Source organism: Natator depressus, chromosome 11 (genome assembly GCF_965152275.1).
Source record: "Natator depressus isolate rNatDep1 chromosome 11, rNatDep2.hap1, whole genome shotgun sequence".
Classification (NCBI taxonomy): domain Eukaryota; kingdom Metazoa; phylum Chordata; order Testudines; family Cheloniidae; genus Natator; species Natator depressus.
The window spans coordinates 33816006-33839643 of NC_134244.1; the positions used below are offsets into that span (position 1 = coordinate 33816006).

The 23638-nt window shown below is 40.9% G+C and overlaps 1 protein-coding gene and 1 long non-coding RNA gene across 8 annotated transcripts in view; one reads left to right on the forward strand and one right to left on the reverse strand.

Annotated features, from left to right (window-relative positions):
- The window catches only part of SLC4A10 (solute carrier family 4 member 10), a 302756-nt gene extending 279819 nt beyond the window's left edge, over nt 1-22937 (forward strand). For 3 of the 7 annotated variants that reach the window (XM_074967434.1, XM_074967433.1, XM_074967437.1), the window contains 7 exons: nt 6957-7208; nt 8552-8620; nt 9852-10025; nt 10794-10916; nt 14944-15011; nt 16428-16544; nt 21088-22937. In XM_074967434.1, the coding sequence (XP_074823535.1) occupies nt 6957-7208; nt 8552-8620; nt 9852-10025; nt 10794-10916; nt 14944-15011; nt 16428-16544; nt 21088-21154 (870 nt within the window). In that variant the 3' untranslated portion in view covers nt 21155-22937. Of the gene's footprint in view, nt 1-6956; nt 7209-8551; nt 8621-9851; nt 10026-10793; nt 10917-14943; nt 15012-16427; nt 16545-17084; nt 17124-21087 lie in introns of all 7 variants that reach the window. The other 4 variants (XM_074967431.1, XM_074967432.1, XM_074967438.1 and 1 more) reach the window with 2 other exon arrangements.
- LOC141995918 (uncharacterized) lies at nt 1888-5588 on the reverse strand. Its single transcript, XR_012641437.1, has 4 exons — nt 5569-5588; nt 3531-3583; nt 2874-2940; nt 1888-2054 (listed from the first exon to the last, which is right to left on the reverse strand). It is a non-coding gene; the product is annotated as an uncharacterized LOC141995918 (long non-coding RNA).
- Nucleotides 22938-23638: the final 701 nt, after the last annotated feature.

Consider the following 23638-nt stretch of genomic DNA (forward strand, 5'->3'; position numbering starts at 1 on the left):
TAGAACTAAAATTCATCTTCAGAAAGAAACTGTCTGCTTCCAAATAATTTTTTTCTCTCTTTTTTTTTTATATTTCCCATAGCAAATTCTGAATAGTGTGCGCCTTAGAGTTTCTTTTTTTAGTCTCTGTAGCAAACCCTTCCAAGTTTGTTTGAAAATGGTTTAGTTCCTTTTTTTTATGTCATAAGCCATCTGCATGAGTTTACAGGTAAGGTTCTGGTTCAACACATTCATGTTATTTATGTGGGCTTTACTGCTTCATCAGAACAGGAAGTTGGACTTATTGCCATATTGGAAAATATGTGATTTACCCCATGTGACTTTTCTCAGTAACAGTATGAACTTTAAGTGCACTGGTGAACCACAGCCTCAGAGAGTATGTCTACACAGCAGCTAGAGTTGTAATTTCCACCACGGTAGATATTTTCTTTTGCTTGAGATAGCACACTAAACATAGCAGTGTTGCTGTGGTGGTGTGGGCAGCAGCCTGGGGTAGCCAGCCAAGTACAGTCCTGTCTTAGACCCTAGATATATATTCAGGCAGCTAACCCATACCACTTTGGCTACACTGCTATTCTTATAACACTATGTCAGTCATATCTAGTATGTATACATCTGCGCCAGTTGGGATTTATGCCTCCAGCTGTAGTCTGAATATACCCACAGTGCTCCTGGGTTTCCAAAAAGAGGGAGGAAAAAAGTCCAGCTTTGACAAAAAGTTCGTTTATACGCAATAACTTTATGCAAAGCAATGTTCATTTTCACATACAAGTTGAAAACAAACCAAGGTTGATTTTGAATGCATTTGAGGTTTGAATCAAGTGTTTTACATACCTCTGCTCAGTAGGACAGAAATGTTATAACTTGACTTATCTGATTGTCTAACACAGTCAACCTTTAAGTGTGGCGGTTCAGTGACAAGACAGAACACAGCTTTTAGCAAGCAAGCAGGCTGGTCTCTGCTAACCGACTTCTGCCTGTCAGCTTTCCACCTTCCCCTTTATTCTCTCTCTCCCCCCGCGCATTACATTCTCCAACAGATAAAAGGAATGCACTGGCTTTGTTTAACATTCTTATTTACGAATTTCTATCTACCGCATTCCTTGCTCTCGGGCCTTGAGCCCAGTCCTGAGAGGCTTCCCACGATACATGTCATCTTGGCGAGTTTCCAAGGTTGATGCCCTTGGATGGAGCAGTGTGTGCACTACTCCTACACAACACTCCGGGTGTGCCCTGAATGTTGCCAAGCGCATAAACCTTTATGAATCCTACATCCCCTCCTTTTTTGTTTATTTGTGCTCGGCCATCTCATGGTAGCCATCAGTTTGCATTTGCAAGCCAATTAACTCCCGGACAGACACGGTCATAACTCATGGAGCCTGCCAGGGCGGGTCTCGACAAAGCCTTAACAAAGAGGGAATACATTGTACACAGCAGCAGCAAAAAATAAGCTTAAGAAGGTAAAGTGTAATTGGCCGGGCCCCAATTAGCCATGTTAGAGTACTGGGAAGAGAGGTTCGAGTAAGCAGCGAGCATCATCTCATTCCCAGTTTCCTCAGGGTGATGACATACTAAAATAAGGCATGTACCTAACAATTCTTCAGCTGCTACAAAATCAAATAAACAAAAGTGGGTAACATTTGCTATTGAAGCCAATCTTTCCCATAGGTTATATGTCATTCGGGCCCATAACGGAGGAAGCGCTCCGAGTCAACCCCTCCAGGAAATAGCAGGCACAAAAGGCATACAATCAGTACAGAATTAGCAATAATTTGGGCGAGAATCGCCACAAACAAAGTCTCAGGAGTCTCTGGCTGTTGGTTTGCTGCCAGTCTTCGTTGAGCCGCAGCAACCAATGCTTTTACTGCTCCCCATGTCACGGGCTGGCTTGTCACGGCCTAGCTTGGGATGCTACGTCTCCTCCGTCTCCATCTTGCCGTTGTCGACCCGGGAGGCACCGCGTTCTCCTCCAAGGTCAGCTGAAACTCCGGTATGGGGTTCGACAGCCCCTGGTGCCACGCCATGCTGTTTCAGTGCCAGTCGCACACACCGGGCTGGAACCCACAGAACTCATTTCCCACAATTCCCTCAATTCCCACAGAACAACAGTCCTGCAGGAAGAAACACAGCAGCATATCCCCAACCCCAAGTGATTAAAGGCACTGGGCCCAACCATTGCGGATCAGGCAGCTGACGGTAATAGACACGCGGTCTTTCCATTTGTGAAAATGCCGATCCGCGGGGGTCTGCTGATCTGCGTTCAGCGTTAAATTATTTAAAGTAAACAAAAGGATATGCAGTTGTTGCTGAATGTCTCCTAAGATTCGGAGACGCAGCTCCCCTTGTTTTAATTGTTTGTCGAGCAAGATTTTTAGCATGCGATTTGCACGTTCAACAATAGCTTGGCCTGTGGAATTATAAGGGATCCCGTGTCTGAGACGGACGTCCCATTGGGCACAAAAGGTGAAAAGTGCTGTGGAGCAATAGGCTGGGGCATTATCCGTTTTTTTCTGGCTCGGGTGACCCATAACAGCAAAACAGGCTAGCAAATGGTGAATAACTTTGGGAGTGGCTTCCCCACGCTGTGGGGTCGCCCAAAGGAATCCCAAATAGGTATCAATGAAAACATGTAAAAACGAATAGGGGTGGAATTGTGGCACGTGAGTGACATCCATTTGCCACAGCTGATTCGCTGCGGTACCTCTGGGGTTAACGGCATAAAAAAAGGTAGGGGCAGCAGCGGCACAGTGGGGGCAGGAACGAACAATAGAACGTGCATGATCAGCAGGAATAGAAAACTGTCGGGCCAAGACAGAGGCAGACTGATGAAAAAAGGAATGGCTTTCAATGGGGTCAAAAAAAAGAGAATTTACCTGACCACGTAACGCGCGATCGGCGCGCGCATTGCCTTCAATGAGTAGCCCAGGCAGAGGGGTATGACTGCAAATATGAGCAACAAAATAAGGGAAATTACGAGTGGTGATGAGATACTGTAAGGACAGAAACAGGCGAAGGAGGTCCGCATCGACCTGAGGGGTAATGAGGGCAAGGGGTAAATGATCAATTACCTGATAAACATAATGCGTGTCCACGATCAAATTAAACAATCAGCAAAAAGTTGAAAGGCCAAAATAACAGCAGCTAAATCCAAGGACTAGTAAAGCTCTCCAAGCGCTATGCATGCAAATATTGTTGTACAAGTGAATGAAGCGCTTTCAGCTTTTCTAGAGGGAGGGGCCACTAGTCAATTCATACGGGCTCTAAGGATTGCCATACCAATGGTAATGCGGATGGCAAGGTGGGTGGGGGAGGATTTTGGGCCATTATATATTAATATCGAGGGTGGTGTCCAGCTTTGTAAGTAAATCACGGCCCCAAATATTGAGGTGGACAGGGAGTACAAAAGGGCGGATTGTAGCAAGGGCACGGCCTCCTGGTTTAGAGACCGTGAACCAAGACAAATTTTGGCGCCCGGGTTTGCTACCCCCGATCCCCCACAACTCTTTAGAAGGAACTGTTGGCCAACCGACCGGCCACTCCGGATCACGAATCACCGTAACGTCAGCTCCAGTGTCCACCAGCCCTGTAAAAGGAACGTTATTTAAGAGAAGTGTTAACTGAGGTTTCGAGGGGCGGACCGACATTGTTAGAGCAACAAGTGGAGAGGACGTATTGTGAGACGGTGACTGAGACAGCGTCGATCCAAAGCCGCCTCTGCCCCGGGCTCGATCCTCTGCGGCTGGCACTTGATAGGGGACTAAAATCAATTGTGCAATTGACCGTCCACGTGGGAGCGACTGCGGAAGATGGGTCCATACCTGAACCTTAATAACGCCGGTGTAATCAGCGTCAATGACTCCTGGGATGACAAAAAAACCCTGTTTCCCAGCGTGTGAGCGAGGGAGAACCAGACCCACAAATCCGGCAGGGAGAGGTCACCTGCGTAGGTATGGCGCAGACCTCCCCCGGCAACTGAAAATCAGCATCCTCCTGCATAATCAAATCAAGCCCTGCACTTCCGGCAGTCGCCGCCCTCATGGAATCTATGGATTGTAAGGCAGAGGAACAGTTGTCTGAGTGGGAAACACCCCCGTTTAGCCCTGGGTTCGGGGGGGACCCGTCGTGCGGTTTCCCGACCTGCTACGACACTGATTAGCCCAGTGATAGCCCTTCCGACACTTGGGGCACTTCTTTGAGGGGCGGGCGGGCGCCGTCGATGAGCGGCACTCCCACTGAAAGTGACCCTCCTTACCACAGCGGTAACAACGCTTCCCCTCCTTCCCGCTTTTCCGCAGGGCGGCAGCCAGAACTCCAGCTTTATGTGCTTGGGTTCCGATGTTTTGGCACGCCCGCAGCATGTCCGACAGCTCTAAAATTCCAGAGGCTTGTGCCGCCTGGAGAGCACGGCGGCAATCCTCGTTTGCATTTTCAACCGTCATTTTTAACAGGATCTCCTGAGCTGCCGCAGGGTTATCCACCTGTCGGAGGATAGCCTCCTGCAATCTGTTGGTAAAATCCATAAAGGACTCTGATGCACCCTGAAGGATACTGGCAAAGCTTTTGGTAGGCCTGCCCGAATCCAGGACCTTCTGGAAAGCATGCTGGGCGCAGGTGGAAATAATGGGGAAGACGGCCTGAGGGAGTTGAGACTGCAGCTGAACAGTAGCAAACTGGCCCTCCCCTGCCAAGTGCTCATAAATGATACCTTGCTCTCTATATACCTGGGCTTGGCGTTCCGCCATCTGCCAATACTCACTAAGGCAAATAACATACTGACTAGGTGTTAACATCATGCGCAACAGCGCCTTCCAATCTTCAGGGATTAGGGAGTATCCAGTACCTATCCCTTCAATGAGACCACGCACAAAGGTGCTAGTCAGGCCGAACTTGCGAATAGCTTTCTTTACCTCTCTAATCACCGAGTAAGGCAAACTGACCCAGGTTCCAACCAGGCTACCCTGGTCATCATTCTGCCAGGTCACCGGACAAACCGAGACCAGTTCAGCCAGCTCCTCTGCTGTAAGATCTGAGCGAGTCTTCACTGCATGAACTATTTGCTGCACCAGCGAAAGCCTCTGAGCAGATGCAGGCGACTCCCCGGGGGGCCCCAGAGCATGGGGCCCCACGGGCGGAGGGCGATCACACACCGGCTCCGGTGGGGAAGGCAAGGGAGGCGGTGGTAATAAAGGCATTGGGGGCGAAGCAGGGAGAGGGATAACTGCAGGAGCAGACGGGGGTGGCGAAATCAGCAGCCTCGCGTGAGAGGGTCTGTCCGAGGTGACACGCAGTATCGCATCGCGACAGAGGTGCCAGGCATGTAAAGCCTGCACGGGTGCCCGAGGCTCTTTGTGCAATGTCTGGCCCAACCGCTCCCAGTCCGCTAGCTTAAGGGTTCCAGCTTCAGGGTACCACGGGCACTGGGCACTCACCTCCTGTAGCAGGAGAGTGAGTTCTCGAGTGGGGCAGTCATGCTGAGCCTTACGCAGCAAATACTGTAGCTCATTGCGGTGTTGCACTTGCAAAGCAGAGAGGGAGCTTCCCATACTTACCACAACGAAAAATACTCACCGGGATCCATGAGGCGGATGAGTGACGCGTCTGAAACCCTTGCCGGGCGAGGTGAGTGCTGAGGGCCCCACGTTTGGGTGCCAGTTGTGGCGGTTCAATGACAAGACAGAACACAGCTTTTAGCAAGCAAGCAGGCTGGTCTCTGCTAACCGACTTCTGCCTGTCAGCTTTCCACCTTCCCCTTTATTCTCTCTCTCCCCCCGTGCATTACATTCTCCAACAGATAAAAGGAATACACTGGCTTTGTTTAACATTCTTATTTACGAATTTCTATCTACCGCATTCCTTGCTCTCGGGCCTTGAGCCCAGTCCTGAGAGGCTTCCCACGATACATGTCATCTTGGCGAGATTCCAAGGTTGATGCCCTTGGATGGAGCAGTGTGTGCACTACTCCTACACAACACTCCGGGTGTGCCCTGAATGTTGCCAAGCACATAAACCTTTATGAATCCTACATTTAAGGATGGCATTTCTTTCATACTGACTGTTCCTACCAATGGGATGGTATTTTTTAAGAATGTAATGGGGGAAAACTGAAAAAGCACAGTACCTGATTAATTTTTTTAACCAACCTTCTTAATTTATAGAAGACTATTTTTACAATGGACAAAAGCAGAAACAGATTGAAATCTCCAGAAAAAAATCACACGCAAACCTCAGTTCAGCATGATAATGATACTACTGAGAACTTACTCATTTGATGTGGCATTAATATAAAGGATTTTAAAACATACAAAAAGGTGCATGTACATTTATAGACACTGATTTAAATTAGTTTTGTAGCTGCTACTTTAACAATATCAGTGATATGTTGTGGAGGGAAGAATCAAGTTTTGTGTTTCAACCTGTATGACCATGTCTGTCTGGTGTCCTCTATTAAGTTTTTTTTTAAAGTGAATTCATTGCATGTGAATGATACCATATTGGCAGCACTGGTAACTGGCATCCACCGTTCTCAACAGATCAGGTCCAGGTAAATCAGGAGCGACACAACTTTTCCCATATTTGCTCACCAACATATCTGAAACTGGCTACAGAAGGACCACCTCTAGAGATGGCTTCTCTTGGTATTTCTCATGACACCACCAGCAAAGAAGCCAAATGATACCAGTTTTGGTAGTAGATTTGTGATATGGACACTTGTCTGCTAGGAACTAGACTAAGACCACCAATTCATTTCACATAAATTACCAAACTATCACCATAATAACCACCTCTCTCTCACTACTGACCTCAGCTAGATAAAACATGGAAGACTGCTATTTTCTGTTAGGCATTTGAGTTTTTGAAATTGTTTCTAATAGTTAATTAGGTATGCCTGCTGCTAGAGCTTTCCTTAATTCAGATGTCATTTTACATCTTGTTATTGTTGCTGTTTCTTTTAACAGAAAGGGTGTGGATACCATCTCGACTTGTTGATGGTGGCACTCATGCTGGGAGTGTGCTCTATTATGGGATTACCATGGTTTGTTGCTGCCACTGTCCTTTCTATTTCCCATGTGAATAGCTTAAAACTGGAATCGGAGTGCTCTGCTCCAGGAGAGCAGCCCAAATTTCTTGGAATACGGGAACAAAGAGTTACAGGGCTCATGATCTTTGTCCTAATGGGCTCATCTGTCTTTTTGACAAGTGTTCTTAAGGTAATACATTTTGAAAAATAAAGAAAAAGTGAATAGTACTGTACTGTACATAGAATTTCAATTCTAATTATGCTTTTTATCGATTAGATACACTGCTATATATTGCAATAATAGCTCTGTGTATGACAATGATCAATGTATTCTAACACTCACATAATAAAATAGGTAGGGACATTTCATATTTTTAACCAAAAAGGCTTAGGCTGAAATCCTGGCCTCACTGAAGTCAGCTGGAGTTCTGTTACTGACTTCAGTGGGCTCAGGGTTTCACGGTTAGACTAGCCTTGGATTAATGACAAATTTTCATCTAAAAACCAAAGTCTGGTTAAATTACATCAGCAACCGAATTTGTTCAGTATTTGGATAATTTAAGAACATTGTGTGATAGATCTGTGGGTTAAAAAAGGGGGTTTCCAATAAGCATTCTGCAGTTGATGTCTTTGAAATAACCAGCTAAGCTTTCTCACATTCTCAGCAGGTTCCAAGTCAAAGCAAATAACTAGGGGTCTATTCTCACCATATGTGTACATGATTCTTAATAATATCAGTAAGGCTTGTAGGCAAAATCCTTGTCCTAATGAAATTGATGGGAATTTTGCCATAGGTTTCATAGAGATCAGGATTTGGCCTTATGTGTGGTCAACATGAAGGGAATAGATTGTTTAATGCTCATATTTTTGGATAATTCTGATTTAAATATAATGTTAAGCATGTTTCACAAAAAAAGTGTGTTGTGTGCATTGCATTTAAAATAGGTGCTTAAATATGGAAAGATTTCCCTGCCCACATACTTTATACCAGAAAGAGTCTGCACATTTTAGCTAGATATTCAGACTCACAAAATCATTGCGAAACAGTTGTGCACTGTACTTACAACACTGTGCAAACAACATAGAAAATTTCCCTTAGCAGTATTATTTATTTTGTTTTATTTACAGTATGAAAAAAGTGTAATCTTAGATGATTTTTCTGAGAGTGTTGGTTGCAATGTTCAGGTCACATTCTGAACAATATTTTACATGAAAGCTATCTGATTATTTTATGTATGTACTCTTACACTTTTATTTTCTAGGCATTTGTATTAATTTTTGAGAACAGTGAGTAAAGTACATTGTGGTAACTAACTGTTAAAGTAAAATGCATCTTTGGAGCCAAATTCTGCTCTTTATTTACACAGTTGTAAACCCAGAGTAACTCTACTAATTTTAAGGGAGTTATTCTGAATTTATTCTGGTTTGATTAATTCAGGAATATGGCTCTTTGAATTAAAATATCTTTATACATGAACTGATATTCATTATGTTCTTCTTTTCTTCCTTTTTTCGCCCTCCTCACCTGTGCAGTTTATTCCTATGCCAGTACTCTATGGGGTATTTCTTTACATGGGTGCTTCATCTCTAAAGGGAATTCAGGTAAAATGGAGTATAAGAAAAGCACACATATTTCTCTGTTAGTGATTGTGTTTACTTTTAAAATGGATAGTCATTTTTTCTTTTACTCTCTATTTACTTTCATATAGAAACTTAAAGGGACACTGTCAAGTTTCATTTCCTGGAAGTGACTAATTTGAAAAATAAAATGGATTTTTCTCTTTAAATAGTATACATGGAAATTAAAAAAAAAAAGTAAAAACCTTTAATGATTCTTCTGCTCCTCTGTTGATTATTTAAAGGGACTTTTGGGTGGGCCTAAGAGCAACACACTGTTGCATAGGCTCCTTCCTCTTCCCTCTGTACCCATGCCTGCCTACTGTCTCTTCCATTTCAGCATTGCTACTACTATTAATGGTAAACATCCGCTTGAGTTTCGTCTACACAAGTAGACCAATCCTTTGTTTAGCTGCTCTAAAGCTGGTTTAACCAGACTCTTGAGGATTCCCCTCCCACATGTAAGGGATACCTCAGATAGGGAAGAGCAACTGTAGCAATTCCTACAGTGGACATGACTTAGGGGAAAGGGAATGCTCTAGTGATTCCCCACTGCTGGAATGGCCCTGGAGGTAGTTGGCAGCTGGAACACCATTGGCAACAATCTACACATTGGGTCTAGGCCAGCACAGAGCTGGCCAAGGATCGTGGGAGTACCAACAGCTCCTTAACATCCCACTCTTTTGAGCTGTGCCAACCACTCCACAGCTGCAGCTCAGGATCTGGCACTAGGACTATTTCTCATGTACTGTTGCAAAGTGAAATGACGTAGTAAAAACACGTATGCCCAGCCTACATGAACTCCCCCAAATTGGCTAGTGCCGGTAGAGCGGCACCAGTGTGTGAAAAGTGCTGAGATGGATGCACCCTTGCAGAGCCTGGGGGAGGGGCACACACCATCAACAAAACAGTGAAGTAGGCTATGCACAAAGTGCTGTCAAGTGCACAAAGAAAACAAACTAAAAGAGAAAGAAGCAAACATTTTTCTTTAATCTCCTTCAATTCTAGATATTTTAGGGTTACTTGTCACAAAATGTGGAAATATGATTACAAGTTGACAGTGTCCCATTTATTTTAAATTTTGTTTATTATCGGTGGGGCTGGTCATCTTTTCTTAAGGTTGCCTGATACTTCACATTATAAGACCCTGTTTTTCAGTTGCTTATAAATTTCTTAGAATTTAGCAGCTAAAATCTATGCTTTATATTTCTTTTAGCTTTTTGATAGAATAAAGTTATTTTGGATGCCCGCAAAGCATCAACCAGATTTTATTTATCTGAGGCATGTTCCTCTTCGAAAAGTCCATCTCTTCACCATAATTCAGCTGAGCTGTCTTGTACTCCTGTGGGTTATAAAGGTTTCAAGAGCTGCCATTGTCTTTCCAATGATGGTATGAAAATGTTCTTTTATTTTCTCAAAAAGATAAGTTATTTCTCCTAAATTATAATAATTGCTAGAAAACATGAATTGGGTACAGGTATATTCAAAATATAGGTAAGGATAGTTTCACATTGCATGATCTAAGTGAAATTCTATATAAACCTTGCAGTTTGGATCAAATCTCGTTCACTTTATACATGTGAGTAGCCCTACTGTCTATTCTCATGAGAAAGGTGAGTAGGATTTGGTCCTTTATGATACTCTTTGACACTTTAAAAAAAATTTCTACTTGATTGTTTTACATAAAGAACATCCATTCAATAAGGGTGTTTAGTGCCTGGAGAGACTTTATTGTTAACAGTTTTATGTCTTGTTGAAATAAATAACTCAATTGATTCTGTTACTGAAATCAATTCTCCTTAGTTATATCATTGACTTAAAAAAAGATTAGTATTTCATGCTGCTTTAGAGGTTGACAGTAAAGATTAACTGGCCCAGAACATACTGCACCCTAAAAAATTTTTTCCCAAGCCCTGAAAAATGCATTAGCCCTTCCAAAATAAAGAATTAAATTCCAGCTTCGCTCTTGAATGGTCCACCAACCAGATGTATGCAAGCAAAGCAAAGTAGACAGTATAACATCCATATGTATGCTTGTGCCATGCCTCTTGACTACAAATTTAAACACAATCATTTTTGAAAGTGTCCCTTTAAAAGCATATTTACCATTTGTATTTGCCTACAATACCCTGACCATTGAAATAAATGTCTCAACCAGGTTTTAGCTTTGGTGTTTGTCAGAAAACTCATGGATTTATTTTTTACCAAACGGGAGCTAAGCTGGTTGGATGATTTGATGCCCGAAAGCAAGAAAAAGAAACTGGAAGATGCAGAAAAAGAGGTAGGTCGTGGTTTCATTTTTCACTTCCTAATTTTTCTTTATCAGTATTTCCATTGAATAAATCTTAGAGCTGAGTCATCTTCCATGTGACATGTAGACTTAACTGTGTCAGTCTTTTGACCTTGATTATATCACATTTTAAAGTTACAAATCTAAGCCCAGTCCTGCAAATAGATGCACTGCTGAAGACCTGTATGCTAACATAATGTCATACTGAGGTCAAAGAGATTCTGTGTGGGAAGAAGGAATCCCAGTGGTACATCTAATTATGAAGTGGGTTCCTTAGAGAGGGCTATGGTCTAGTGATTTGAACACAGGCCTAGGAGTCAGAAACCCCAGAATTCTAATCCTGGAAATGACAATTTTCTTCAGTGGCCTTGGACAATTCACTTAGGTCTGGATTTGTAAAGGTTATTTAGACATTGCTGTGCTAAGCATTGTAACACTGACTGATTTAGAAAGCTAAATCTAATTTTCAAAAGTGGTTTAGGGACTCAGGAGCCTAAATCCCTTTGGCCCAAAATTGGAGTTTGGGTGTAAGTACCTAAATCCCTTTTACAGTGGTATGTAGACTCCTAACTCAGTAAGGCATTGCAACGCTGAACACAGCAACTTCTAAATATTTGAAAAATCTGGGCCTTAGCCTCTCTACCTCAGTTTAACCATCTCTAGCATGGGGATAAAATTTACTGTCCTGCCTCACTGGTACATAGTGAAAATTAATGTTTATGAAATAATTTGAAAACCAAAGATGTTATATAAATGATAAATATATTAATTATTAATATTTACTATTTGCAATATATGTCCAAAGCTATCAGAATGAAATTTAAAATACACTGCTCATTCTACTTCACACTGTAACTGATATACCAATGCAAACAAGAGATTTGAGTCCACATCTGTTGTCTTTTTTATTCAAACTAATTATAAGTAATCAAGGTACCTTTTTCACATTTTGAGTTGTTGGAAAGGAACCCTTTCCATATCATCCCTATGTTTTGCTTATGTGTCGCTTTCTTTCACATTCCAGATAGCACGGCATTAGACAACAAAACTGGGAAAATCTTTTTTTTTTTTTGCTGCTGCTGCTTTATTTCAGTCACTGTCTATTTCGAGAGGTTATTTTTACATGTTTTGGCATTTCTAAATATTTGGAGCTATCATTAAAACTGTTTAACTGTCAAAAACTTATGAAGCTGTGAAGCCTGGAAATGACAAAATTAACTAGTAATAAAACTTCTGACATGTAGTCTAAAGAATTAATTGGAGAGTTGCTATCACACAGATTTTAAAAATAGAAATATTCTACCCACAAGAGTATAAATAAAGTTGACAAGATCTAAAAACTTGTTTGACTGGATCAAAATTTCATAATTTACATTGCTTTACATTTCTAGGGCCTTTTCCCCCCTGCTTTGCAGTTTTCTTTTGTATAATATTCATCTCTTCCAATACACACTTCGGAGGCCATTTCAGAGTTAACCACGCAAGCCATTTTGAGTAAGACCCGAACGGACAAAATACACTTTTCTCATTATAAAAATTAACATGGTGACTTTTCTTAACAGGTCTAGTAGTAAAATGGGTAGGGAGAAAAAGTCGGTTTTGGCAAGCCTTAAATTCCCTCACTGTGGGAAAGGATACTGGCCATTATAGCTAGTGCCAGATTAAGAGTGTGGGCTCGGAATATGGGCCATATAACCAGGGTGCTGTCACAGTCAAATTCTGTGGGACCGTGGTGCCTGGGCACCAGGAATATTCCTGGCCTGGGCTCCAGCTCCAGCAATGTTTGAGGCCGGGTCTCTCCCTCAGCCCCACCTTCCACCCCCTGGGCGCTCCCCGCCGCGCATCCCCTGGGTGATTTAAAACAGCCCTGGGCCTCCACCCACCACTGGCAGTGCAGTGGAGCTGAGCAGCTTCCTGCTGCTCGCTCCACATGGCTGCCGACCCCATCCTGCAGCCGCTGTGCGGGGTGGGTCTGTGTCCTGCCCCAAGCGCCCCTACGGCCAATAGGAAGCTGCGGGGGCAGTGCCTGGGGGTAGCAGCACACGGAGCCCCCCCAGTCCTCCCTGCCTAGGAGCCCCAGGAAAGTGCCGCATCCCCAACCACCTCCCAGAGCCTGCACCCCCAGCCCCTTCCTACACCCTCCCTCCTGCCCCCAAACTCCGTCCCAGAACCTGCACCCCTCACCCCCTCCTATAGCCCCAACACTTGCCACAGCCCAGAGCCTACACCCAAACTCCATTCCAGAGCCTGCATCCCAACCCCAAACTCCCTCCCAGAGCCTGCACCCCCCCACACACCCTCTCCTGCCCTCCGCACTCCCTCCTAGAGCCTGCACCCCAGCCCTCCGCACTCCCTCCCAGAGCTTGCACCCAAACTCCCTCCCAGAGCCTGCACCCAGCACCCAAACTCCAACCCAGAGCCTACACCCAGACCCCCCCCACCCAAACTCCCTCCCAGAACCCAACCTCTCACCCCTTCTGCACCCACACTCCCTCCCAGAGCCTGCACCCCAATCCTCTGCCCCAGCCCAGGGCCTGTACCCCAGACCTCCTCTCCCCACCCAAACTCCCTCCCAGAGCCTTAGGCAGGTGTTGGGGGTGGGGCAGGCTCTGGGTGTTTTGGGCACCACCACCATTTGTACAAACCTGCTGCTCCTGGTCACAGTGCCTGCCACCCGGTGGTAGCCCTCACTTTGTTGCTATTGGTCAATCTCAATCCTCCTAATAAATGCGGGGATAAGCTAGTAGGGTGCCACCCATACAAGGCAAATGGAGCAAGCCTCTTCCTACTCTGCCGCCTCCTACTCCCCAGTATTGAAATAACACTCCCACCCCTTTCCTTTGGGTTATTGGTTACATTTGGCATTAATTTCTTGTGATTCAGTCTTTATGGGGTTGTGTGTGCTGTGCTGGGTTAGCGCAGGCTGCTATAATCACATCCATTGGTCAGTGTAGGCACACCTAACTTTGAAGCATTTGCCTGGGTTCATGTTGTGCAGACACTATTATTTCCATGGTTCATCTGAGTTGTTTGTTTTGTTGGATTGCAATGTTAAAGGGTTGGCCATGGGAGCATGGATTAGGGTCCCCGCACTGGGGATAGAATTAATGGGGCGCATATAGACTCTCCTGCACCCACATTTTCCTATAAATTAGGTATCTAACCACCTGTAGTGCAGAGAGTTTTAGATTTGCAGAGAACCTGGCACTCTTGCAGAAGACGTTGAAGTTTCCTCATGTAACAGGTTGCATGGGGCTGTGGCCCTTAAGTGGGCCCTGGGCTGTGTGCTGGACTGCCTGAGGCCTTGGAATAATGTGGGCTCTGTAGAACATTAAGTTTAAGTGGGGTATACTTGAGGGTATATACTAAGCCTGGGGTATATTTGAGGGATGCTCTGGATTTGAACTCAGAAAAGAAATAAGGCCTGTAGCTCTTGCCCTCTCATTGTTGACAGGACATGTGGCTTTTAGGAGTTATGTTTTTCTGGAGTTAAAGGTTTCACGAACTTGCAATATTTGACCAACGGATTTGAATGCACAGCCCCATTCTCCTTAGCCCCTGGTATTCCCAAGTACCTTTTTGTGTTCCATTGAAAATTAATTTTGAAGCCCTGGCTCATTCACTGTATAGTAAAATTGTGCATGCAGTCATAAATCTGGGAATCCTGATTCTTGCTTGCTCAACAGTGCAGCCTAAATGTCTGCTCTTACATAGTATTTGAAATCTGGTATATACATTCTTTGCTGAATATTTATTAGTAACTTCGCTCTCTTTTTGTTACAAAGGAAACTTTTATGTTTAGCATTGAAAAATACCATTAAGTGGAAAATTGTCCTTTAAATACATTATTCTTAGCATCAGATGTTTCAAACATAAAAAGCAATTGGAACTGTATCCTCTGTTTTAAAGAACTTTAGTAAATATTTAATACTACAGAAAAGAAAGGTTATAACAGATATAAAAAGATCCATGTTCAGAATATCATTTTGTCTCTTGCATCTAAATTTCTTCCTCCTAGGAAGAACAAAGTATGTTAGCTATGGAAGAGGAGGGCACTGTTCAGTTACCACTTGAAGGTCATTACAGGTAAAATATAATTTTGATTAACTTGGGGCTGATGTAAGCAAACATGAGACAAGGACTAAACAATTGTATAAAACCCTGTCATGCCACTATACTCTGACACAGTATAATTAGTTAATCTTGGCACAGAGTGAAATCTGTCCTATCAACAGGAAATATGCATGTGTGTTAGCAAAGCACAAATATGCATCCCAAACTCGTGCTTCAGGCTTTGTGTCCTAGGTTCCACCTCCCTTGCCTTGGGACCTGATCCTGCAGTCTTTATTCAGCGTGAAAAAAGTACATCAGTGGAAGTTTTGCCTGCAAAAAGACTGCAGGATCAGGCTACCAATGGTGAATAGCTGGGCTGGCTCTTGGTGCACCCACTGCAAGACTAGAGTGGGGAGCAGGGTGGGAGGGCTCCAGAGCTCAGGCTGCAGCCCTGCAGCCAAACTCCATTAGCCAGTGTCAGCTGGCATGGGCCAGCTGCAGGTGTCTAATTGCACTGTAGACATACCCTAAGAGGCCACAGACACAATCAAGGCCCTAGTCTTGTAAACTGGTGCAGTTCATCAAAAATTTTGGAGCCACTTTTTTTTTGCATACCAAGCCTTGATCTGTATACAAATAAAGTCATAAATGATGTACAATATTTAGTGTTGTGCTATCACAGACGGAGGTCTTTAATGCTTTAAAAATAAATATATGAAAGGCTAAGTCCACAGTCCTACAGTTCTTACTCAGAAGCAGTCCTAGAAAAGTTAGGGACATAAGTAAAGGGTTCAGGAGTCTACTGTTACTGAATTTTTAATACCTCTTTTATTTTAATAGAAAGGACATTCGTTTTGAAATCATTAAAAAAATCTTTAAATTACTCCGGCTTTGCAATGGTTTTAAAACACTGTAGCTTGCACTTGGAGTTGGTTAGTATAGTCTAAAACAGTGTTTCTCAATCTTTTTGATACTAGTGACTGGCTGGCTGCCTTCCTCAACTGTGTCAGGGAGATCTCCGGGACCGTCACCGGTCCACAGACCGGGCATTGAGAAACACTGGTTTAGTGAATTGATCAGAGTGCTAGGAACCAGGAGTTCTTCCATTTTAGTTCATTGATATGTTCAGTGGCCTTAGGAAACTCACATAACCTCTCTGTATCTCATTTTCCCCATCTATAAATTGGTGGTGATACCTACTTACCTTACAGATGATGTTAGGATCAATTAATTCATGTTTGTACAACATTCTGCAAGAGTCAAGCACTAAATAAGTGACATTAATGGAGTATGTGTGAAGTTGCTAATAATATTTACTAAGTTCTAATATAATTGTTTAACATATTTAAATATTTATTATCCTAATAATCAATGACCAAGTCCTGCTGTATAGTAATATAGAGAACAAAGACTGATCACTTGTGATATTGTGTGTTCATTTTCATCTAGAGATGATCCATCTGTGATAAATATTTCTGATGAAATGGCAAAAACTGCCGTATGGAAGACACTGCTGATATCCTCAGAGAATGCAAAGGATAAGGAGTCAAGCTTTCCTTCTAAAAGGTTTTAACTTTTAAGTTATTAATATATTAAACCTCATGTATTGGGGCTAAGCAAAACAAATGATTTTTTAAATTGAAAAAGGAGGGACTATAAAAGATCTTTAGCTACCACTAAGTTTATTTCTTGAAGAGTTATTTATTTTTAAAAATAAAAACAACATGGTCATCACTGTAACTGAAATGCTCACATACAGCACCCATTAGTGTTAATGAGTGTTATACATATACATTTAGGGCAGAGTAGAATGCTTGAAATTGCAATAAAAGTCTCTTTCATTATATATATTTCAGAATATTTGCAACTCCTATTTAGAACAGCCAAAGAAATGTAATTTCCTGTTGGCATAAAGTTTAAAGTATAATCCAGGTATATTGTAAAATGAAGAGAGCATTTTTGTCCATGCCATAGAGTATGAATATGAATGAGTAGATATGTTAAATGTATAGTATTTATTGTAAGAAGTATCTTCCGCTATTTCCATAACTTTTAAATTAACATGATTTTCTACTTAATTATTTCATATCACATTTCTGTCATAAGCTCCCCTTCCTAATCACTCTAGAAGCTGATTCCCCAAAGGTAAGACCCTGTTCCTCAACGTCCTCCTTGATTGCATTTTCCAGTTTTAAATAGTGTCTTCTGGAAACCCAGATGACTTACTATATGTAATTTTTGGGGAGACAAAATGAACGGAAAACTCATGATCCATGTTAAAATAATTCTGTCAGAATCCTGAGTGTCATTTTGTGATACTTGAAATAGGTACTGTTCTATAAGGTCTAGAAATGTTTTTCATGTTTTTGAAGACTCAATATATACATTGTCTATTTAAATGACAAATTGAATTTACTCACAATATGTACATTTTTATTTGTCCAGTAGTAATTTTTATTATTTTAATCCAGAATTTGTACCCTAGATTTCTAAATCCAAGAGATATCCCTGGAAAGTTGACTTTTTAATTGCTTTGGGAAGAGATGACGTAGTAGAAAAAATTTCAGTGAGCGTCACTAAACGGAGTGAAATGAAATAGAAAAGCTGTGGTCCTGAATTTTGTCACCCCAAAATGGCATGCTGCTTTTTCAATGTGTTCCTTTCCATAAACAGCATAAACAAGATTAACAATTGATGACCGAGAATCTTCATTTCAAATCTCTGTAGACCAGCTTACTCATGCGCTCCATTTTAGCACCAATTTACTATCAATCAAAATAAAAATATGGCTCTGATTTTTGTCTCCCACCCTCTATATAGTTCCAAAGGACATAATCACAGTAGATTTGTGCATGGGGGAAGTGTATAGTGAGGCTGTGCTGGGGAACTCTTTAACCCTCTGCATTTAAGCACTGTCTCTTAACAACTATGTGGATCTACTGGTCAAAAATCCTATATTGGAAATGCAATAACTGCAATTTCAGTGATAGTTAAAACACAAACACAGAAATAGTTTCCTCGTTAATAAAGTTCTAAGCACACTGCTACTCATTTGAATAAGCCTCTGAGCTAGATTATTTCATTATGAACCCAATTCTGAATCCCTGTGTGTAACTTGAGTGCATGAGCCTTGCTCAGAGTATCTCTGTGGAAACTAAGGTAATGAATCCTATTTTCAATGGGAGAAGCACCAGTGCAACCCCTCAATGGCTGAGGGGCCCTACAGGAGTTTCCACTAGAAGCTGATCTTGAACCTAAAACATACAGGGCCTCATCCATGAGTGACAAGCATTACAGATCTGTATTCTTCTGCATTTAAATGGAGATTGTAAGCTTCTCAGAGCAGGGGCAGTATCTCATTTATCTACCAAGTGCCATGCATATCTATGGTGCTGTCTTTAAAAAAAAAACAAAAAACATACAATAATAATTGTGTGTGTTTGTATGTATACACACATGAGAGAGATTAGTTATATGAGCCAAATTTTCTGTTGGAATATACTGGTGCACCTCCAGTGACTTTAACAGAACAGCACCAAATTTACGTTGGCAAAGAATTTGGCTCAGAAGATATTGGTGAGGTTGTATGGGGTGGGTCTCAGGAGATCATTTGACCTTTATGACTATTCATTGTTTCCGGATGAGTATTTGCACTTCTTTTACTCAACCTAAGATTTAGGGTCTGGGGACGAAGTTCATACTCATGTGAGTAAGAACTGGAGGATCAGGCCGTTCGTTTTTCATTTTCAGGCTTTTAACCATAAAATCCTCCTTCCTGTAAATGCCCAGCCCGTAGCTATAGAAATCTAAAGTCTGCTGTGTCTAGTGGCCTAGTGTGTCTCAGTTGCCTAGGTGGAACACGGGGAGAGAGGTGGAATCCAACAAACAAGGGACACAGTCTTTTCATTTTTGTTCTTTTTAAACAAAAGCAGGTTCATATCATGCTTAGTTATGACACAGCAGAAACAAAACTAAATAAGGGCCAAATTCTGTTCTCAGGTGCATGTGTGTGGCTTCCATTGAGTTCAGTGGAAATTTTATGCTAACGTTTGAGGATACAGTTTGATCTCAAATGGATAGAAAAGTATTGAAAATAAATGGATGCAATGGTAATAGTTATAAGAGTGACCACACTGAAAAGCTCAAGGGGCTTTTCAGGTAACCAAGGGAATGGGATGACCGTATTCTGTTTCCTGCAGGAACGTGTGTTCTGCCATAGAGAGAAAAACGTGCATGGTCTTGTGCTGACGGCAATTGCACTTGTGCTTTTTGGGACTAAACCACTAAACAAGCATTTAATATAGCATTTGTCTATAGTCCTGTCCTCGTTCATATGTTATCTGCCAAACACCAAAATAATATGACTAAATGAGGCGAATAGAAACAAATGAAGATCCTGTAATAAGATTTCATATAAGCATTTATCACCAGTAGAATCTTTGTCCAGTCAAAAATATACCAAGCCGTCTGAGTGCTTGAATCTTGGAACGCTTTGACCTTTGGTGCTAATCTAATAAACAAAGAAACAAACAGATCAGCACTTTAGGAGCTGCAGAGCTGCTTTAGGGGAGGAGAGGTTAGGTAAATGACTTCTCAGCCACTCCAATGCAGTTACCCTATCATGGACTCTTCTGTCCCTGCCCCTGGCTTACTCGTGCTCCATAGCCCCTTAGCCCAAAGGATCTGCAGAGAAGCTCAGCAAGGGAGACATCCTCTTTAGCCAGCACAGCCCATTTAGATTTCTCTGGCTGATTCAGTGAGAAGGAAAAATCCACTCCTGATGTCAGACTGTCAGGGGATATGCATCTCCTATGTCATCCCCAGGAGACAACCTGGCAGGGTAGAGACTCTTTTCCAGAGGTGACAGGACTGGGCAGTTGCATCCAGCTGAAATCAGTATTCCTCTGTTGTTTCCAGAAGCACCCCTAGAAATAGGCGGAAGCCCCCACAGCCAGGGAGATAAGTTTGGGCTTGATTTAACAAAATGAAAATAATATCTGTACCCTTAAAAACTACTTGTGTGAGGAAATTTTACAGGAGCAATTTTGGAGACTCCTTTGAAAATATGCCCCACCTTATTTAAATCATGTTTGGATTTGGACTGGTTCTCATTCACTCCTGCTGGGGAATCATTCCTACCAGGAGGTTATATGTATGCTCCAGGTTTGTATTTCAGAAATACATATTGCCATTCTTTGTCAAGGGGTTGATTTACCTGCACTTTGGAAGTGTCTTTAAATTTTATTAATGTGACTGGATGAATCTTGCTCTAAGGAGCTCGCAGTGACGCTCCTTTCACATAACAATGCAACCTGTTTGTTGTGCAGGTTGTCATAAAATAGGATTCAGGACAGAGAAAATAATCACCCTTGCACATATTATATATTGCTTTCTGTAGGCAAATCATCAGCATTTTTCCATTGAAATTGTGTTAGAATTTGAATCAAGACTAGAAAATATTCTTGTTGTTAATATGCTGCTGACAACTGCCTTGTGCATGGCTGGGATACCCCTTTTTAAAAAATTGTGCCTGGCATCACACAGCATAAATGTGAACTGAATCAAGGATTTAAAATTAAAATAGTTTGATTTTTTTTTCTGAAGAAAGGAAGGACCCTGAGGCTTCCATGTAAATTTGCTAGCACTGCTCACTGTCTCTTCAGATAAATTGGTCCAAAATATTTCTCATACATGAGTGATGAGAATACACACATTTACAGCAAAGAAATACTGGAACCTCTTGTTTGTGCCATTTCAAAAAATGCTGGTATTGTCTCAAAATTGTACCATTATCATTGTTTTAAAAAATCATTAACAGTTGTACAGTATTTAAAAAAAAAAAAGCAACTATTTTTTCTTGCATGCTCGCAGATTTGCACATATGTAAACTTTCAGTTTATTGTTGACTTATCTCCTTACTAAAATGCTGGCCAGTGTCATCTGTACTATGGAACACTGCAGTTTTTCACACTTGCTTTGCAGTTTGTGCCATGCAGCATGAAAAGTTAATGCAGTCATGTGGTTTTTTCCCCAGGTTCAATGCTCTAGCAACTATGATAAGCTCTGCTATAATATATATTCTTTTTTATTTCCCCTCCTCCCCCCACAGTGCTGAAAGCAGAAGAGAGAAGAAAGCTGACTCAGGGAAAGGTGTTGACCGGGAGACTTGTCTATGACTTGTTCTTCAACTTATTTTTACAAACAAATGAAAGGAGTGCCACAATCATTAACATAACTGATTTGATCATATATTGTAAACTTTGTCTTTCATCCCAAACTAGCACAGGTAATGTAAGTAGTGCAATATTTATTTCATTTTCTTCTAAATGTCTACACTGTCAGATATCTGTGCAAAAATCTACTGTACCCAATGCAAGAATCTTCACTTTCCTTGCTATGTGTTAGCCATTTGTTAATACAGAATTCATCTAATCAATTTAGTAAGCATAGTTTCTTTCAAATTTAACTTAGTAGCTTTGTACTGGATTTTTCTACTTCGCCTGTGTGAAAATCCCTAATAACTTCATTCAAGACAAACTTGAAACATAGCCCCATTTCTTTTTTAGCTCTAGTCAATTATTTCAAGAGATCCAAATTAACGAGTAAAAGTTAGTTTTAAAGATTTTTGTGTTTTTTTTTTTTAAATAATGACTGACCTGATCCTGTCTCGCTAGAATAATCCTTACCCATGTGAACTTTCCCACTGAACTCGAGGGTTACTCTTGCACTAAGAGCACTGTTATCAGACCTAATATTTATGCAGTTTTCCTTGAATTAATACAGAATATTTAATATTCACATTTGTATGTAACTGGAACATAAAATCACATATCTAATATATAAAACATTCTCTTACCTTGTTAAAAATGAATATTTCACATTATTGGATATTTCTTATGGTATTTGCTAAAAATGCAAGCTGTGATTACAGTGTCTTGTACTGTACTGAATGTTGCAGTGGTCGGTCAAACAGCTGCATTATGTTGTTAATGAACCCAGTATTTTATAATATTAGTGGGAATTTTGTAGATACAAATCTTTACCAGACATATGCAGTTATGTTGCCCTCCTAGTGATGATCGGTTTTCTGTTTAATTGCCTAAAACCTTTAAACGCCAAAAATAAAATCATACATTATGTTGCACACCTATATTGTTACCCCTCTGCTTACAATCATGCCCTGCTGCCATCCAGATATGAATCATACACAAGAGACTTAGAGCTGGTCGACTGTTGTTTTTGTTACACGCTCTTTTCATTATTCCATTAAATGTACATTGATTAAAAACAAAACTCAAAATTGCAAATTAAGACATGGCTTAAAACTAGGACTATCAATTAATCACAGTTAATGTATGCTATTAACACAAAACAACTTAACTAGTTTAAAGAATAGGCATGATTCATTGCAGTTTTAATCGCACTATTAAACAATAATACCAATTTAAATTTATTATAAATATGTTTGGATGTTTTTCTACAATTTCAAATATATTGATTTCATTTATAACACAGAATACAAAGTGCACAGTGCTCACTTTATATTATTTTTATTACAAATATTTGCACTGTAAAAAAGATAAAAGAAAAGAAATAGTATTTTTCAATTCATCTCATACAAGTCCAGTCAGTCCTACTTCTTGTTCAGCCAGTCACTAAGACACAGAAATTTACATTTGTACAATAAAATGTCATCTGAAAGTGAGAACAGGTGTTCACATGGCACTGTTGTAGCCGCTGTTGCAAGGTATTTACATGCCAGATATACAAAACATTCATAATGCTCTTTCATGCGTCAATTTCCAAGCCAAAAAAAAATTTCACATTTGTAAGTTGCATTTTCATGATAAAGAGATTGCACTACGGTACTTATATGAGTTGAACTGAAAAATACTATTTCTTTTGTTTCTTTTTTACAGGGCAAATATTTGTAATAAAATAATAATATAAAATAAGCACTTTGCACTTTATATTCTGTGTTGTAACTGAACTAAATATCTTTGAAAATGTAGGAAAAATCCAAAAAATATTCATAAAAAATTTAAATTGGCATTCTATTATTATTTAACAGTGTGATTAAAACTGCGATTAATCATGACTTTTATTTTATCTTGTGCCTGTGATTTTTTAAAATTGTTTGACAGCCGTACTTAAAACCATTACAAATAAGTTGTTCTAATACATACAAACTGATTTTACTATGGCATGATCCTTCAGTCTTTAACCAAGCTAAATTTTACAGAAATAAGGACTGTAAGATCAGGCATTAAAGCATTTGAACAATAACAAAAGTTTTAGAGCATTATGTGGAAATGTCATGATTTGTTATTTTTTAACAAATTAAAAAACTAAAGAAGGCTAACTCTTATCATTGTGTTACTGGCTTCAGTCCTGTAATCATTACAATGATCAATTTATAGGGCTTTAAGGCTTCCCAGCTCTTCCAATATGCTAATAATCGCTCCACAGAGCTAAAAGGAGTGACTTTTCACACCCAGTGTCCAACACATGGAAAGCACTGCTTCTAAAGCTGTTTTGACTAATCTAGCCAGTTGCAAATAAGTAGGATCACTGTTCTAAACTCTACTTAGTATTATCAAAGCCCTTTAAGGTCATTTTTAAGGAAATTATATTTAATGGATGCAAAGAAGGATTTACAT